The 18,748-nt window shown below is 40.7% G+C and overlaps 1 protein-coding gene across 1 annotated transcript in view; it reads left to right on the forward strand.

Moving 5' to 3' along the window:
• LOC117507751 (multiple epidermal growth factor-like domains protein 6) overlaps nt 1-18,748 on the forward strand; it is a 69,118-nt gene that overhangs the window by 13,491 nt on the left and 36,879 nt on the right. Inside the window, exons 2-3 of the mRNA XM_034167562.1 lie at nt 2,002-2,136; nt 3,754-3,863. Of these exons, the coding sequence (XP_034023453.1) occupies nt 2,002-2,136; nt 3,754-3,863 (245 nt within the window). The remainder of the gene's footprint in view (nt 1-2,001; nt 2,137-3,753; nt 3,864-18,748) is intronic.

The raw sequence follows: 18,748 nt of genomic DNA on the forward strand, positions 1-18,748 counted from the left end.
GTAGTGTGTAGCCTTTGTTACTTTGGTCCCAGCTCTCTGCAGGTCATTCATCAGGTCCCTCTGTGTAGTTCTGGGATTTTTGTTCACCGTTCTCATGATCATTTTGACCCCAACGTGATGACATCTTGCGTGGAGCCCCAGATCGAGGGAGATTATCAATGGTCTTGTATGTCTTCCATTTCGTTACAATTGCTCCCACAGTTGATTTATTCACACAACCTGTTTGACTATTGTAGATTCACTCTTCCCAGTCTGGTGCACATCTACAATTTTCTTCCTGGTGTCCTTTGACAGCTCTTTGGTCTTGGCCATGGTTGAGTTTGCAGTCTGACTGTTTGAGGCTGTCGATAGGTGTCTTTTATACAGATAAGAGTTACAACAGATGCCATTAATACAGGTAACAGGTGGAGGACAGAAGAGCTTCTTAAAGAAGAAGTTAGAGGTCTGTGAGAGCCAGAAATCTTGCTTGTTTGTGGGTGTTTCTGTGTAGGCTCTCAGTTGTCCAGGTGGTTTCCATAGTAGAGAAGCTTGAATCTTGGTAGGAGGGGTCTGGTTAGGTTTAAAACTCCAGCTTTTGTGACTTCTTGATTATTCTTCTCTACAAGAGTCAAGACAGAAGTCAGACCACCAGAGCAAGAATTTTAGCTGAGGAAGCTTCTGCGATTTGAAGCGAAACGTCCTCGCGTCAAGCAACCCAGTCCAGTCGAAGATTCAAACTTCTCTAGTATGTTTGTGGGTGACCAAATACTTATTTTCCACAATAATTTACAAATAAATTATTTTAAATCTAAAATCTTTCTATAATGTGATTTCCTGGAATTTTTTTCTCATTTTGTCTGTCATAGTTGAAGGGTACCTATGATGAAAATTACAGACCTGTGTCGTCTTTCTAAGTAGGAGAACGTGCACAATCAGGGACTAACTAAATACTTTTTTACCCACTGTAATTCATAAAAAATGAAGGACGTCTCATTTTGGGAAAAAAACGGGTTTGGTCAGTTGTAATTTATTGTTTGTATTATAACATTTGAAAAGAGGTGTCATTTGATTTTAAAATGGCGATTTGCTCAGAAGTTATTAATTCTGACTGAAATCTGCACGGCTCTTTGGAGCTGTGCACTTAGTCCCACGATATTATTATTTATTATTTCCATTACCTGATGGACAACTTCAGTTTACTCTTTGGTGCTTAGTTTGGTGCTCAGGCCAGTGGACTTGCCACTTCCAAAAACCAGCGAACAGTGGGTCGAAGCGCTGCTTCGTTGCTTCAAGTTTCAAACAGACCCATTGCAGTCTGCAATCAATGTAGAGAAATGATCATTTTCCAATAAACACCCTCAAAAACAATGGCCACTCCAGTGTCCCAAACGTAAGCACAGATAAGGAAATCTTTAAGCAAAAAGGCTTTTGATGTTATCGTGTTTGTTGTGGTAGAAATGTGCTTTCTGGCTTCCATCCGTGGTGCATTCAATCTGCATCGGAAAAAAAATCGATGAAAGCAGGCAGCAAGCGATCCATTGCGATTCAACCTGTCAAATGACTCAATGCACACTGAATGAATCGATGCACTTGCATCGCACACGTTTGAAGCTAGATACGGATTCGTATGGATTAATCTCCACATGCCTAATTGAAACAATATGAGTTTTTAACTTCTTAAAATACGTCAAGGTTAGCCATCTTTGAACTTGTCCAAGGTCTGTGTCCGAAGAATGTTCCCTGTCAATTTGAAGTCTCTGAGAGTAATAGGACTGGACTTATGCTGAGCACAGACAGACAGACAGACAGACGGATGCAAAGCCTTCGCAATACCCGATGGCATATCTAATGGCCATCGGGTAACAAATGGAAAAAGTATAACCGTGTTAAACACAATACGCTTGTGAGCATTATGTTCTTGACAACCATATTTCTTATGTCTTCATAAATTACTCCTCTGCCATCTGTACATCTGTAAAACAACTCAATAACAGTTTGACACGTTAAGTGTTTTTCTTTTAGGCCAAATGTGTGTGTGGAGAGGGAGCTGGCGCTGGTAGCCCAGAGGCAGCCGTGCGTGCAGGCTTTCACACGTATGGTTAAAGTGTGGAAACAAGGCTGCGTGGGACAGACGTGGTGCACAGGCTATGAGAGGAGGTGAGTAATAAACCTCATCGGTAGTCTCCTGATCTCCACCTACTATCTACTCTGTTTTGCTCCAAGCCTCACCTGACGGGTATGCAGTGTTCTGTTTAGAAAAATCTTTTAATGTTTTGTAGTGTTCAGAAGACATTCACCTTCTGCTGCTCTTGCCCAATCCATGGGTGTGGATCTTCCCCTGCTTCCTCTCATTCACCGGTCTGGTAGCTTTTGAGGTGTATTTGCCTGCTTGGGATGGTGTTACATAATGAGGTGTTGTTACATAATGGGGTGTAATATGTGTGCCTCCTGCACTTACTGGGTGTTACTGGGAACAGTAACACCTTGGGCATGCTAACTGGGGCACATCAGGCCCCTGCATTGTTTGGCTAGGGGTTCCCGTTTTTATGGCTCTCAGGGTTTGGGACCCATCTGAGGTCTTGAGGTTCCTCTGTAGCACTGGAAAATGGTGTTACACTTCTGTTCCCTTCAAGCTGTTACATCACTGTCCTAACTCAATATTCAATTCTTCCAATTGTTTTTATCTACTTTCTTTAATATTGTTTATTCTCACGTGATTTGGATTTGCTGTCAGTGTTTCAGATGTTACTTTTCATATGTTTCTGTGAACTACTAGTGGTGATGTTTCCTCTTTTAGGCAAATTACTTTTTATTGTAATTTGTGTGCACCCTAACAACGCTAAAAAAAACAACAACCAACCAACCAACCAACCAACCAACAAAACAAACAACAACAACAAAATCACTGTTGTGTTGTGTTGGTGTCAGAGAATTTTCATGTCATGTTGGCACCTTTCCGATCACCTCCCAGTCATGCAGCCTGCATTTTGTGCAAATAACTAAAAACTATTGGAATGTACAAAACCCATGTAGGAAAAGCATCTTTAGACAGTGTGGCCACTTCTCAACCTTCTCTTTGCTCTATCTTTTTATTTCTCAGGCTCTGTAATAATGGCTTTGAGCCTCTCATACAGTTAAGTACAAGGTGTTGTTCCACTTCGTCGACTGTCACGGCTATTTGGCGCTAGGCTAACATGTTAGCCTGTGTTTGTGAGTCACCTTCGCGCTGCACCTCTCTGCTCATTTTCTCTGCAGTATTTGTTGTGTGACAAAGTCAAAGTGAGCTTTGCATGCAGCCAAAGCCACAATTAGTTGCTGTAAACAAAACATGTTTCTCCAGTGTGTAATGGATGTGAAGAAATAATAGGGGTCCCAAAGTACAGGGACGCGCACCCTTCTCTGAAGTGGAGTCTAGCATTCACGCTGACACTTAAATCAGGGCTTAAGTCTGGGAAAATGTTGTCTTAATTGCATGCTTCTGAGAGGACTGCCAGTCATTTGAACAGATTACTACCAAAGCTTTGTTTGTTTTTCTGTGATTTACCAAAATCCAACCACATAAAACATCAGAATTGTTATGTCTTACTTAAAAGTTAAATATAGTCCTAATAAAACATGCTCACACGCTATTATTTTGGAGTGGAATGCTAAAATTAGTGTTTTATTTTCCATTTCCATGCCTTGATAGAGTTTTCTTTGTTAGATGTGTTTTATACCTTTATTTCAGCAGGTTTAGTTGAAAGATTTATAACTTAATGTTTATCTTGGCAACAGGACGGTTTACTACACAGCGTACAGACAAGTGTACCGACAGGATTACCAGACTGTGTATAAGTGTTGTCCCGGATGGTCTCAACTCAATGGAGAGGCAGGGTGCCTGTACCGTAAGTAATCTCATTTATTAATACTCTCTGTGATGCATGGAAGAGAAAATCACTACTTTTTTTTTCCGTAACTGAGATTCTGTTTTGTGCCGTCACTTTGTGTTCCTGCACTCTGGCACATATGCATCGCTTTCGGCTGATGCAAACAAGAAGCACCAATAGGCACCCCAGCCATCTCAGGAGTACGTAAAGGGCTTGTTATGCAGTGTTGCCAACTCCTCAGTAAAAAAAAAAGTAGCTATTGGCTGTCCAAAAATGTCATCATCTAATCTGCATATTATTTGCATAGTATGATGTCATAACAGATGATGCTGTAGGGAAAAAAAAAAGTAGGATAGACCATTGAAAACATTATCAACCTTTTAATATTGTTTGGTAAATTCCATATTCATATTCAGGGTTGAAAAGGAATTTACACGGACTTCTGGCTGAATTTGAACAATATATAAGCAGACTCTCCCAAATGTCACTTTTAAAAAAGAATTAATGTTAAAGAATCCCTTTACTTTTGTTACTGTACAATTTATTTTATTTTCTATCTCTTTCTATTTATAATAATCCTGTGAATGTTATTGTGGCCTTAATTGTTTATTTACTGTTTGTTAATGTATTTGTTGAAATAAAGTTTTGAAGAAAAAAAAACAGTGTGTTAGAGACAAAAAGTGAGCAAAACCACCTTCAAAATATTTTGAACCACAAATAAACTTGATTCTTGGTTTGTTTATTTATTTTGCCATTAAAATTGAACTTCTCAAAATAAAATAACTTCTCAAGGCCAGGGCTTCTCAGTCTGGAGACTAATTAGTCAGCACAGCAAACGACGCATCACGTGGGAGTGTTTGAGCGCGGAGGATTGTAGATGTCCCTCTGCTCAGTGCTTTACAGTCAACTGCGGCGGAGGTGACAACAGAGACTTTCACTTTTGAGTTGCCAAACAACAGAAAAGTCTCCACTGAAGCCAGGACAAGTAGCTAGATTTATTGCTAGTTGCTTTTGAGAAAATAAGTCGTAAAGAGGTTTTCAAAAGTCGCCAGTTTTAGCAAGAAAGTCGCCAAGTTGGCAACACTTGTTATGACTTCTTCTTCTTCTGGCTGCCATCAGGGATCATGACCGCAGATCATTGTTCTACATCTCAGCCTGTCCTGTCCTCTGCATCTTGTTCAGTCACATCAACAACCTGTATGTTCAAACTCATCACATCCTTAAACCTCCTCTTTGGTCTTCCTCTTTTTCATTTACCAGATGGCTCTATCCTCAGCATCCTTCTCTCAGTTTACCTCGCAACCCCCTTCTGCAGGTGTACAATCTATCTCAATCTCACCTCTCTCACTTTGTTTCCAAACCATCCTCCCTACATCTTCGCTCTGATATGATCATTTGTAATCTTGTCCATCCTTATCACTACCAAGGACAATCGTAGCATCTTCAGCTTGGCCACCTCCAGTGAAGGTGTGGGATAGGCATATAATCTCATCCATGACAACGCTTCGATACGCACCTGAATACACTACCAGCGATAGGATACATATTGCAATACATGACGATAGTTACGACACGATGCAATATGATTCACCCCTGTTCCTGATTCGATGCGATTTGATATGTATTTGATGGCAATTCAATTCCTCACAATGCGATACGATGTGATACAATTAGGGATGGGTATTGCTAAAATTTTATCTATCAGTGCCATTATCAATTCTGCTTATTGATCCGATTCTTTATCAGTTTCTTTATCAATATCTTTTGTGAATCTTCTGTGTACTAAAAGTAGGCCTTACAGGTTTTCTATGTCAACAACATTTTATTGAGTCTTAAAGTAATTAAATATGAAATTGGTCACTGGCAGTGGTGGGCACAGATAACAAAAAAATTAACTTCGATAACAGATAATCAGATAACTGAAAAGTTATCTTTGATAAAGATAAACTGATAAACCACCCAAAAATGTATCGGAAGTTACAGATAATCGATAAATTGCAGTGTTGTCTCTGGTACATTTGCAACTACTAACAAGCTGAATTTGAGTTTTAACACCACGATCACTTTTGGAAACGATATAAGACTCAAACAAGTCAGCATTTCTATGTTTGAACATGCTGCCCTCTGCTGGAAGCTACACGGCTACAGCACTGAAGCACCCTGAGAGCAGTCACAAAGCCAGCTCTCTACCAATCACAATGCTTCGGTCAGGCGGAGGTCTTGAAAAATAAAGGCATCCTGACTTATGGTTTTGTGTGAATAGTGATAGAATAACTCCATTAATGTAAATTCTGTCATTTGTACAAAGTTAAAATATAACATATATCTTTTAATGTTGAATAATGCTCTAATTCTGAGGTTTTGTAACACACACAGACAGATCGCAAAGGATTCTGGGTAAAATGTGCCTCTGCTAAACACTGATTGATTCAATCATTCATTATGTAAACCAACACGTTAATGTGACGTATGTCGTGTGTTGGTGTTTACAGATAATTGAGATAAATGTGCTTTTGTAAAATATTCCATTTTTTATTTGTAAAAACAGGCATTTTTACGGAGCCCTGGAAGTGTCATCGCAAAATCTTTTACATGTGGAGAGAATGTGCGCACGTTTTATGATGTTGTAAAACGTGCACTCAATATTGATACATAAATGTTGGCTTTACACTGTGCAAGAGAATTTTTTGGACCGAGTTTCAGGTTAATTGCGCATCCTGCATCTTGTAGTGTACATGGAGTAACTAGCTGCGTTTAACATCTGACAACCACCTCCTGATCGCGGATCGTATGGTCAAATGAAAATCAAACCTGTTTGATATTATTCTGGTCAGCCGTCGTGAGGGTATCCTGCTGCTGCAGAGCTACAAGTGTCCAACCGCTCGCACTGTGCCTGTGCAAACACCGCAGAGCTGTCTTGTAATGGTTTTTGTTGTTGTTGTTGTTGTTGTTTTGTTTTTAAACTTGGCCAGTAGATGGCAATAGAGGCCTTGAAATCTTTCCAAAACAAAATCCCAGATAATCCGTCTGCTACATTTAAGATGCGTGGAATTTAACAAATGCAAATACAATAATGTCTATAAACCCAGAGAATATATTCACAAGAGTTTTAGGCACTAGAGTTTAATGCTGCTGGCCGTGGAGCCTGAACAGAGTGTCTGAAATACATTTGTCCTGTCGTGAACACCCTGTCCTACTCATAATGCACTGCTGGGCTCAGCATGTGCTCACAAAACCTTAAAATTTAGCACATTATTTTAAAACTAAAACATACGAGGTCTGTGAGAAAAGTATCCGACCTTATTATTTTTTAAAAAACCACATGGATTTGAATCACGTGTGATTACATCAGCCAAGCTTGAACCCTCGTGGGCATGCGAGAGTTTTTTCACGCCTGTCGGTGATGTCATTCGCCTGTGAGCACGCCTTGTGGAAGGAGTGGTCCAGCCCCCTCGTCGGAATTCCTTTGTCTGAGAAGTTGCTGAGAGACTGGCGCTGTGCTTGATCAAACTTTTTTCAAAAACTGTGAGGCACATCCGAGTGGAGACCATTCGAGAAATTCAGCTGGTTTTCGGTGTAAATTTTAACGGCTGATGAGAGATTTTGGATTGTTTCTATCGCTGTAAGGACTTCCCACGGAGCGGGATGTCGCGCAGCACTCCGAGGCGACGTCGTCATCCTGTTTCAAGCTGAAAACCTCCAAATTTAAGCCTCTGTTGACCCAGGACGTCATGAGAGAGAACAGAGAACTTTCAGAAGAGGTCGGAATCAGCAGTTTATCCGGACATTTCACTGTTAAAGGAGATGCCCTGCTGTTAAACAATTTCTCAGATACTCACTCAACTGAAAGCCACCAAAACCCGCCTGGATTTTACAAATGGTTATCAACACAGAGGTGTTTTTCTCCATCCGCACGTCTTTCATTAAAAAAAATCTCCTTTAACAGTGAAATGTCCGGATAAACTGCTGATTCCGACCTCTTCTGAAAGTTCTCTGTTCTCTCACGACGTCCTGCGTCCGATTGCCAGCGTATCAGTATGGTGTTAAAGGAAATGTTTTTTTGTTTGTTTTTTTGTGACTAGTTCTCCTTTGCCTGCAGAGGTAGAGTGGTATTTCCTGGAAGTATCTCTCTACTGTTTGCAGAGGGTAGAACTATATACATCTGTTAGGAAACTTTTAACAGGTAGGTCTGAACTGATTTAAAATTTTAAAAATGTTTGCTGTTGTTCAGCTGGGTTTACTGCATTATCGGTCTAAAAGTTATCGGAGGACAATTCATCGGAAGTTTTTGAAGTTATCTAAAAAGATAATCTGATAAAGAAAACATTATCTTCGAAAATTATCTGTTATCGGATTATCAGAAGTGTGCCCACCACTGGTCACTGGATCCTTGATCTGTGCACATAAATAAAAATCAATAGAATCTGTACATGGTCACTGGATCCTTGACGTACATGGTGGATCCTTGATCTCTGGAAATAAATATAAATAAACAAAATCTGTAGTTTTTGTCAAAAGCATTTCCTTTCAGATATTATTGATACAAATGTAACTAGGGATGTCCCGATCCGATCATGTGATCGGAAATCGGGACCGAGCACGTGGTTTCAGACTTGATCGAAATCAGACGTTGCATCCTGATCAGGAATCCAATATAGATTTTATCCTCATTATTTTGATCAACGCTATTTCTGTTGTGTGGGCTGCTGAAGAGGAGGTACTGCTGGCCCACCACCACCAGAGGGCGCCCTGTCTGGAGTGCGGGCTCCAGGCACCAGAGGGCGCTGCCGCCTCACAGGAGCAGCCGGGGTGACAGCTGTCACTTATCGCCTACAACAGCTGTCACCAATCATCCAATCAGCAGTGGTATATCAGCAGGACGACATCTCCACCTCTTTGCCGAGATATCGCTCTACCGAGGAGGTAACGTACTCAGCCGACTTTGTTGTCTTCCTGACAGGAATACCTGTTACTTTGTGTGTTGGATAGCAGATATTTTGTTTCCTTTTTTCCGACGAGAGGTGGAGGTGGTTTTCCACCATACGTGTTGCTGGGTGCAGACGCACCCACATCTAACTGTTTTTGTTCCTCGCCAGCAGTACCAGATCCGACAAGCGGAGGCAGTGGCCACCTGGGAGTTCGGGACTTGGCGGCTCCAGTATTCCCGGGGTTCGGTGGCGGAGGAAATCATGTGGTTCCGGTTCTGCTTTGGACAGACGTCTCTTATCTTCGAACCTGCCCACGCGACACATTTTTGTGAATTGACTTCATTGACTATTATTGTAATCTGCTGTGTTTGTTGTGCTTATTCACAACGGTAAAGTGTTGTTATTTGACTTCCTCCATTGTCCGTTCATTTGCACCCCCTGTTGTGGGTCCGTGTCACTACACTGTCCCAACAATTTCAAGCTCATTATTGCAGATTAATGGACATAACAAGTTCAACCCAATCCAACTTTCGACGCTCTGAGCTGTGACGTAGCTTTGCGCTGTCCAATAGGAACGACGCATTGGGCCAAAACACGGAAGACTAGTGGCAGAAACTACTGATCTGTACAAAACAGATCGGTGCAGAAACCACTGATCTGTACAAAACAGAAACTTGTCACAGGACTGCTCATTTATGGAGCAGTTTTCTGAAGAAAAATCCTTGGAAATGTTTTTTTGTTGTTGTTGTTTGTTACCTCAAAATTTCTGATTACTGTTTAAAAAAAAGTTTAGAACACTAATTAAAATAGCTAAATCAATAAATCGTTCTTTAGAAACCTTTCATCTGTAAATTAAAACCACCTGTTATTTCAGATTAGATAATTTCTTGTTTAACATAAGGAACCTTGGACATTTATTATTAGACAAATAACATGGAAATTTGTACATTTTTTAAGTCTAGTAGATTATTACTTGATTGTTCAAGATACCTCAAGGAGAAGTGCACTGTATAAGTGATAATAAAATAAGATGATTAAAATGAAAATATTATATATTTAGCATTTGTTCATTGTTCATTCAGTTTTTTAAAGAATTGGATCGGGCCTCGGTATCGGCAGATACTCAAAATCAGATGGCTCGGAATCAGATCAGTGCCAAAAAAAACCTGATCGGGACATCCCTAAATGTAACCCCATAGCGTCTGAGCTGAGCTCTTCAGCCAGCTGCGCTTCACGTCAGGATGTAATTCATAAAAAACACAGGATGTCTCATTGTGGGTGAAAAAAACCCGGGTTTGGTTGGTTGTAGTTTATCCTTTGTATTATAACGTTTGGAAAGAGGTGTCATTTGATTGAAAACAGTGATTCACTCTTAAGTTATTAATTCCAACCGAAATCTGCGCAGCTTTTTGGAGCTGCGCACTTAGTCCCATAAAACAAAGGATGTTATTATTATTACTGTTATTACTATTATTATTATTATTTCCTTTACCTGATGAACAAGTTCAGTTTACGCACTTGGCTGGTGCTCACGCCAGCACACCTCTGAAAACCAGCGAAGCACAGAACCAGTGAACAGCGAGTCAAAGCGTTGCTTCAAGCTTCAAGCAGACCCGCTGCAGTTTGCAATCAGCGTAGAGAAATAATCCTTTTCTCGATAAACAACCTCAAAACAATGGCCGCCTAATGTCCCAAACCGTCCGTGGTGCATTCAATGTGCCTTGGAAAAAAAATCTACTGAAGCAGGCAGCGAGTGATGCAACAACTATTCAACCTGTCAGTTGGAGTGATGCACACTGAATGAATCGATGTACTTGCGTTGCGCATGTTTGTATCTAGATACTGATTCATATCGATTAATCTCCACATGCCTAGTGTGGGAGGAAAAAGTGTACACTGAAGTAAACTGGCTAAATTCAAAAGTACTATTTACAGTGCATCCGGAAAGTATTCACAGCACTTCACTTTTTCCACATTTTGTTACATGACAGCCTTATTCCAGAATGGATGAAATTTTAAATCTCTTGCATAAATACTGTAAATCAGTGAAATGTCTCCCTTAATCTGAACTGAAAAGATGCTAATTAGCATTCCTGCTATCCAAAACACATAGTCATAAAACTGCATGAAACTATAAAAGACAACACAATTTGAGCTAGGCACTAAACATGACATGAAAAGAAATAACTACAAACCTTGTGCCTTGATCAGCCAGGTGATAATTCAACAATATCTCTTTTCTTCCCGTCATCAGCAGCCACACTTAAACTATACAGGAACACTGATGATAAAACTCCAGATGCTTCTGTCTTCCGGTGGGATGCTTTTCAAAATAAAAGCAGCAAATTTACTGTGTGTTATGATTGAAGAAATAATAACCTGACCTTAAAGAATGCTCAGGAAATGAATGAATAAACGTAAAAAAAAAAACACAATCAGAGATTTCTGATGCCTGCCAATCTGGATCCAGATCACCTCCAAAATTCAGTGGAGTCTTCCATACCCACATATCTATCTGTGGTGCAAACTTGGTGGGAATCCGTTAAGTAGTTTTTAAGAAATCTTTCAAAGCCTATATAAAGGGAAATCTTGATCTACAATCTGGATCTGGGCCCAGATCACTTCTGAAATTCAATGAGTCATGTCCTAATATGTATCTATGTTAAAAGTTTTGTCAAAATCCGTGCAGCAGTTTTGACATAATCCTGCTAAAGGTAATCCTTCAAAGCCTATGTAAAGTGAAACGTGATCCAGAATCCGGATCCGTATAACCTCCAAAATTTAATGGATTCTTCCATCGCCAACTATGTATCTGTGGTGAAAATTTTGTCGAAATCCGTGCAGTAGTTTTGACGTAATCCTGATAACAGACAGACAGACAAATAAATAAACTCAATGATTTTATTACGTCCTTGGCGGACATAACATATTTTTAGAAATAGTCTGTTTATACTAAAGGTCATTTGCACTGGGTATTTAATTCACTAATATAGCAGCTCCCCACCTTGTTCCTGATAAAGTTAATTTCAGAATAATGCTACCCTGAGTTCAGAACTGTCAGTGATACATTGTGTTCTCTTCTTACACAACTTGGCGACCTTCTCGTTAAATCTGGTGACTTTCGAAAATCTCAGATTTTAAAAAACACTTTTGTTGGTTTTGGTCACTGAATTGTTCCCACAATCCGTGCCGCAGTGCAAAGCTCACTGACTGATCCGTATGGAATGGCATCAAGTTTGTTGAAAACCTCATGTGCTCAATTAGGAAATCTTCTCAAGTTTGGAATTGTGGCATTTTTAGGCCACAGTATACCGTGAAATCAGTAATTGGCCCCTACCTACTTACACTGAGGATATGGAGCCATGTTTTCCAAAATCCAGTACATCTTTTCCTGATTCTACAGGAGGGAGAAATGTGAAAAGAAATGTGAGAAATGTGAAAGTGTTTTCAGTGGGAAGCCAAAGGGTCAAGAGGTGCTTTGGTCATCCAGAGTGCTCTGCAGATGTTATCTCTCAGTGCCATGTCCTCGCTGCCTCTGTTGTTCCAATAGTCCGACAAGATATGCACACTAGAATAGCTCAGCATTGAAAGCACACAAGTGTTGACATTTGGGGCATCCTAATGATCTCACACAAATTCCATATAACTGCAGTTTTGCTGGTTTGATTTCTACGTCGTATCCAGAAAGTATTCACAATGCTTCACTTTTTCCACATTTTGTTATGTTACAGCCTTATACCAAAATGGATGAAATTCATTTTTTTCCCCATTATTCTACACATAATACCCCATAATGACAATGTGAAAAAGTTTTTTTTTTTTTTTTTTTTTTTTTAGATTTTAGCAAATTTACAAACTAGGACTACAAGCAGTCATACTCGGGCCCTAGTGCCGCGTGACTGCCTACCCAGGCCAGCGCATCCCCTTGTGACTAGATGTGGGTAGGTGCATACAGGGGCCAACCCTCATCACACAGTTCAAGTTTCAAGCAAATCAGACAATGCATCAATCAATCAATCAATCAATTTTTTTATATAGCGCCAAATCACAACAAACAGTTGCCCCAAGGCGCTTTATATTGTAAGGCAAGGCCATACAATAATTATGTAAAACCCCAACGGTCAAAACAACCCCCTGTGAGCAAGCACTTGGCTACAGTGGGAAGGAAAAACTCCCTTTTAACAGGAAGAAACCTCCAGCAGAACCAGGCTCAGGGAGGGGCAGTCTTCTGCTGGGACTGGTTGGGGCTGAGGGAGAGAACCAGGAAAAAGACATGCTGTGGAGGGGAGCAGAGATCGATCACTAATGATTAAATGCAGAGTGGTGCATACAGAGCAAAAAGAGAAAGAAACAGTGCATCATGGGAACCCCCCAGCAGTCTACGTCTATAGCAGCATAACTAAGGGATGGTTCAGGGTCACCTGATCCAGCCCTAACTATAAGCTTTAGCAAAAAGGAAAGTTTTAAGCCTAATCTTAAAAGTAGAGAGGGTGTCTGTCTCCCTGATCTGAATTGGGAGCTGGTTCCACAGGAGAGGAGCCTGAAAGCTGAAGGCTCTGCCTCCCATTCTACTCTTACAAACCCTAGGAACTACAAGTAAGCCTGCAGTCTGAGAGCGAAGCGCTCTATTGGGGTGATATGGTACTACGAGGTCCCTAAGATAAGATGGGACCTGATTATTCAAAACCTTATAAGTAAGAAGAAGAATTTTAAATTCTATTCTAGAATTAACAGGAAGCCAATGAAGAGAGGCCAATATGGGTGAGATATGCTCTCTCCTTCTAGTCCCCGTCAGTACTCTAGCTGCAGCATTTTGAATTAACTGAAGGCTTTTTAGGGAACTTTTAGGACAACCTGATAATAATGAATTACAATAGTCCAGCCTAGAGGAAATAAATGCATGAATTAGTTTTTCAGCATCACTCTGAGACAAGACCTTTCTGATTTTAGAGATATTGCGTAAATGCAAAAAAGCAGTCCTACATATTTGTTTAATATGCACTTTGAATGACATATCCTGATCAAAAATGACTCCAAGATTTCTCACAGTATTACTAGAGGTCAGGGTAATGCCATCCAGAGTAAGGATCTGGTTAGACACCATGTTTCTAAGATTTGTGGGGCCAAGTACAATAACTTCAGTTTTATCTGAGTTTAAAAGCAGGAAATTAGAGGTCATCCATGTCTTTATGTCTGTAAGACAATCCTGCAGTTTAGCTAATTGGTGTGTGTCCTCTGGCTTCATGGATAGATAAAGCTGGGTATCATCTGCGTAACAATGAAAATTTAAGCAATACCATCTAATAATACTGCCTAAGGGAAGCATATATAAAGTGAATAAAATTGGTCCTAGCACAGAACCTTGTGGAACTCCATAATTAACTTTAGTCTGTGAAGAAGATTCCCCATTTACATGAACAAATTGTAATCTATTAGACAAATATGATTCAAACCACCGCAGCGCAGTGCCTTTAATACCTATGGCATGCTCTAATCTCTGTAATAAAATTTTATGGTCAACAGTATCAAAAGCAGCACTGAGGTCTAACAGAACAAGCACAGAGATGAGTCCACTGTCCGAGGCCATAAGAAGATCATTTGTAACCTTCACTAATGCTGTTTCTGTACTATGATGAATTCTAAAACCTGACTGAAACTCTTCAAATAGACCATTCCTCTGCAGATGATCAGTTAGCTGTTTTACAATTACCCTTTCAAGAATTTTTGAGAGAAAAGGAAGGTTGGAGATTGGCCTATAATTAGCTAAGATAGCTGGGTCAAGTGATGGCTTTTTAAGTAATGGTTTAATTACTGCCACCTTAAAAGCCTGTGGTACATAGCCAACTAACAAAGATAGATTGATCATATTTAAGATCGAAGCATTAAATAATGGTAGGGCTTCCTTGAGCAGCCTGGTAGGAATGGGGTCTAATAAACATGTTGATGGTTTGGATGAAGTAACTAATGAAAATAACTCAGACAGAACAATCGGAGAGAAAGAGTCTAACCAAATACCGGCATCACTGAAAGCAGCCAAAGATAACGATACGTCTTTGGGATGGTTATGAGTAATTTTTTCTCTAATAGTTAAAATTTTGTTAGCAAAGAAAGTCATGAAGTCATTACTAGTTAAAGTTAATGGAATACTCAGCTCAATAGAGCTCTGACTCTTTGTCAGCCTGACTACAGTGCTGAAAAGAAACCTGGGGTTGTTCTTATTTTCTTCAATTAGTGATGAGTAGAAAGATGTTCTAGCTTTACGGAGGGCTTTTTTATAGAGCAACAGACTCTTTTTCCAGGCTAAGTGAAGATCTTCTAAATTAGTGAGACGCCATTTCCTCTCCAACTTACGGGTTATCTGCTTTAAGCTACGAGTTTGTGAGTTATACCACGGAGTCAGACACTTCTGATTTAAAGCTCTCTTTTTCAGAGGAGCTACAGCATCCAAAGTTGTCTTCAATGAGGATGTAAAACTATTGACGAGATACTCTATCTCCCTTACAGAGTTTAGGTAGCTACTCTGCACTGTGTTGTTATATGGCATTAGAGAACATAAAGAAGGAATCATATCCTTAAACCTAGTTACAGCGCTTTCTGAAAGACTTCTAGTGTAATGAAACTTATTCCCTACTGCTGGGTAGTCCATCAGAGTAAATGTAAATGTTATTAAGAAATGATCAGACAGAAGGGAGTTTTCAGGGAATACTGTTAAGTCTTCTATTTCCATACCATAAGTCAGAATAAGATCTAAGATATGATTAAAGTGGTGGGTGGACTCATTTACTTTTTGAGCAAAGCCAATAGAGTCTAATAATAGATTAAATGCAGTGTTGAGGCTGTCATTCTCAGCATCTGTGTGGATGTTAAAATCGCCCACTATAATTATCTTATCTGAGCTAAGCACTAAGTCAGACAAAAGGTCTGAAAATTCACAGAGAAACTCACAGTAACGACCAGGTGGACGATAGATAATAACAAATAAAACTGGTTTTTGGGACTTCCAATTTGGATGGACAAGACTAAGAGACAAGCTTTCAAATGAATTAAAGCTCTGTCTGGGTTTTTGATTAATTAATAAGCTGGAATGGAAGATTGCTGCTAATCCTCCGCCCCGGCCCGTGCTACGAGCATTCTGACAGTTAGTGTGACTCGGGGGTGTTGACTCATTTAAACTAACATATTCATCCTGCTGTAACCAGGTTTCTGTTAGGCAGAATAAATCAATATGTTGATCAATTATTATATCATTTACCAACAGGGACTTAGAAGAGAGAGACCTAATGTTTAATAGACCACATTTAACTGTTTAAGTCTGTGGTGCAGTTGAAGGTGCTATATTATTTTTTCTTTTTGAATTTTTATGCTTAAATAGATTTTTGCTGGTTATTGGTAGTCTGGGAGCAGGCACCGTCTCTACGGGGATGGGGTAATGAGGGGATGGCAGGGGGAGAGAAGCTGCAGAGAGGTGTGTAAGACTACAACTCTGCTTCCTGGTCCCAACCCTGGATAGTCACGGTTTGGAGGATTTAAGAAAATTGGCCAGATTTCTAGAAATGAGAGCTGCTCCATCCAAAGTGGGATGGATGCCGTCTCTCCTAACAAGACCAGGTTTTCCCCAGAAGCTTTGCCAATTATCTATGAAGCCCACCTCATTTTTTGGACACCACTCAGACAGCCAGCAATTCAAGGAGAACATGCAGCTAAACATGTCACTCCCGATCCGATTGGGGAGGGGCCCAGAGAAAACTACAGAGTCCGACATTGTTTTTGCAAAGTTACACACCGATTTAATGTTAATTTTAGTGACCTCCGATTGGCGTAACCGGGTGTCATTACTGCCGACGTGAATTACAATCTTACCAAATTTACGCTTAGCCTTAGCCAGCAGTTTCAAATTTCCTTCAATGTCGCCTGCTCTGGCCCCCGGAAGACAATTGACTATGGTTGCTGGTGTCGCTAACTTCACATTTCTCAAAACAGAGTCGCCAATAACCAGAGTTTGATCCTCGGCGGGTGTGTCGTCGAGTGGGGAAAAACGGTTAGAGATGTGAATGGGTTGGCGGTGTACACGGGGCTTCTGTTTAGGGCTACGCTTCCTCCTCACAGTCACCCAGTCAGCCTGCTTTCCCGGCTGCTCGGGATCTGCCATGGGGGAACTAACGGCGGCTAAGCTACCTTGGTCCGCACCGACTACAGGGGCCTGCGCTAACTGTAGAATTTTCCACGGTGCGGAGCCGAGTCTCCAATTCGCCCAGCCTGGCCTCCAAAGCTACGAATAAGCTACACTTATTACAAGTACCGTTACTGCTAAAGGAGGCCGAGGAATAACTAAACATTTCACACCCAGAGCAGAAAAGTGCGGGAGAGACAGGAGAAGCCGCCATGCTAAATCGGCTAAGAGCTAGTAGCTACGCTAAGCTAGCGGATTCCTAAAAACACGCAAAGTGAATAATGTGTAAATAATTTAGAGGTGATTCAGCAGAAGGAGTGCTTTAGTTAAGGCACGTAAAGATTACACTGGGAAACAAATCGTAATCTAGATAACTAGATCAATCTAACTGCGCAGATTAAACAGCTAACAGATACAGAAAAACACCGCTGTGCTCCGGAACAGGAAGTGATACAATGCCGCAGTGAGAGCCAACCACCAGTAGAGGCAAGCAAGAGGATGCATGAAGGAGTTATGACAAGTTGATGGTTCATACACTAGGGGACGCTCAGTGCACAAACAGAGAGGCCAGTTGTGTTGACCCTCATTACACATGTGAAGTTTTAAGTCAATCAGGCAATGCATAAAGGAGTTATCATGACTTGAAGTTTCAAGGCGAAGGGTCAAAATATCGGCGCGATAGCGGCCACACCCTTCGACATCGAGAAAAGCTTTCGACAACTTTTGATCAGTATAGTCTCTGGATGATCTGAAAGAAATTTTAAGTGCTTTGGACAAAATCCCTAGGAGGAGTTTGTTCAAATACAATGTGTGGAAATCACGTCAAAATGACACGAAAATTCAAAATGGCTGACTTCCTGTTTTGAGTAGACCAATGGTGCAAGAGACTTTTTTGTACGTCTATGCAGGTCACACGTGTACCAATTTTCATCTCCCTACTCCAAAAAAACTCCTATGGGGAAGGTTTTTTGAATGATTCAAGGGGGCGCTATTGAGGCATTTTGCCCCGCCCATGGGCGAAGCCCCTATGAATTGTATGAGGTTGTCATGCTTGACCTGTGTATCAATTTTCATGATGATATGATAAAATTAAAGCCGTCAAAAAGAAGAATGTAATTTCATGGGGAAAGGGAGATATTCGGCATGCCGCCACATGGATGCCATTACTCGTAACTTCACAGCGATCATCGCCATGTTCACCAACTTGTTCTGCATGTTTTAGAAGTGGAATGAAGTTGATGGTGTTAACTATGTGACATCAGGACCTGTTTAAGTATAATGTTCCATGGCGAAGGGTCAAAATGGTGGCACCATCGTGGCCACACCCTTTGACATAGAAAAAAAGCTTTTGATAGCTTTTGATCAGTATCATCTCTGGATGATCTGAAAGAAGTTTTAAGTGCACTGGACAAAATCCCTAGGAAGAGTTTGTTCAAATACAACGTGTGGAAATCACGTCAAAATGACACGAAAATTCAAAATGGCTGACTTCCTGTTTTGAGTAGACCAATGGTGCAAGAGACTTTTTTGTACGTCTATGCAAGTCACACATGTACCAATTTTCATCTCCCTACTCCAAAAAACCCCTATGCAGAGGGGTTTTTGAATGTTGCAAGGGGACCCCATTGAGGCATTTTGCCCTGCCCATGGGTGACGCCCCTTTGAATTGTAAGAGGTTGTCGTGCTTGATGTGTGTATCAATTTTCATGATGATATGACAAAATTAAAGCCGTTAAAAGGAAGAACGTAACTTCATGGCGACGGGTCGATATTCGGCACGGCGCCACAAGGACGCCATTACTCAT

Source organism: Thalassophryne amazonica, chromosome 3 (genome assembly GCF_902500255.1).
Source record: "Thalassophryne amazonica chromosome 3, fThaAma1.1, whole genome shotgun sequence".
Taxonomy (NCBI): domain Eukaryota; kingdom Metazoa; phylum Chordata; class Actinopteri; order Batrachoidiformes; family Batrachoididae; genus Thalassophryne; species Thalassophryne amazonica.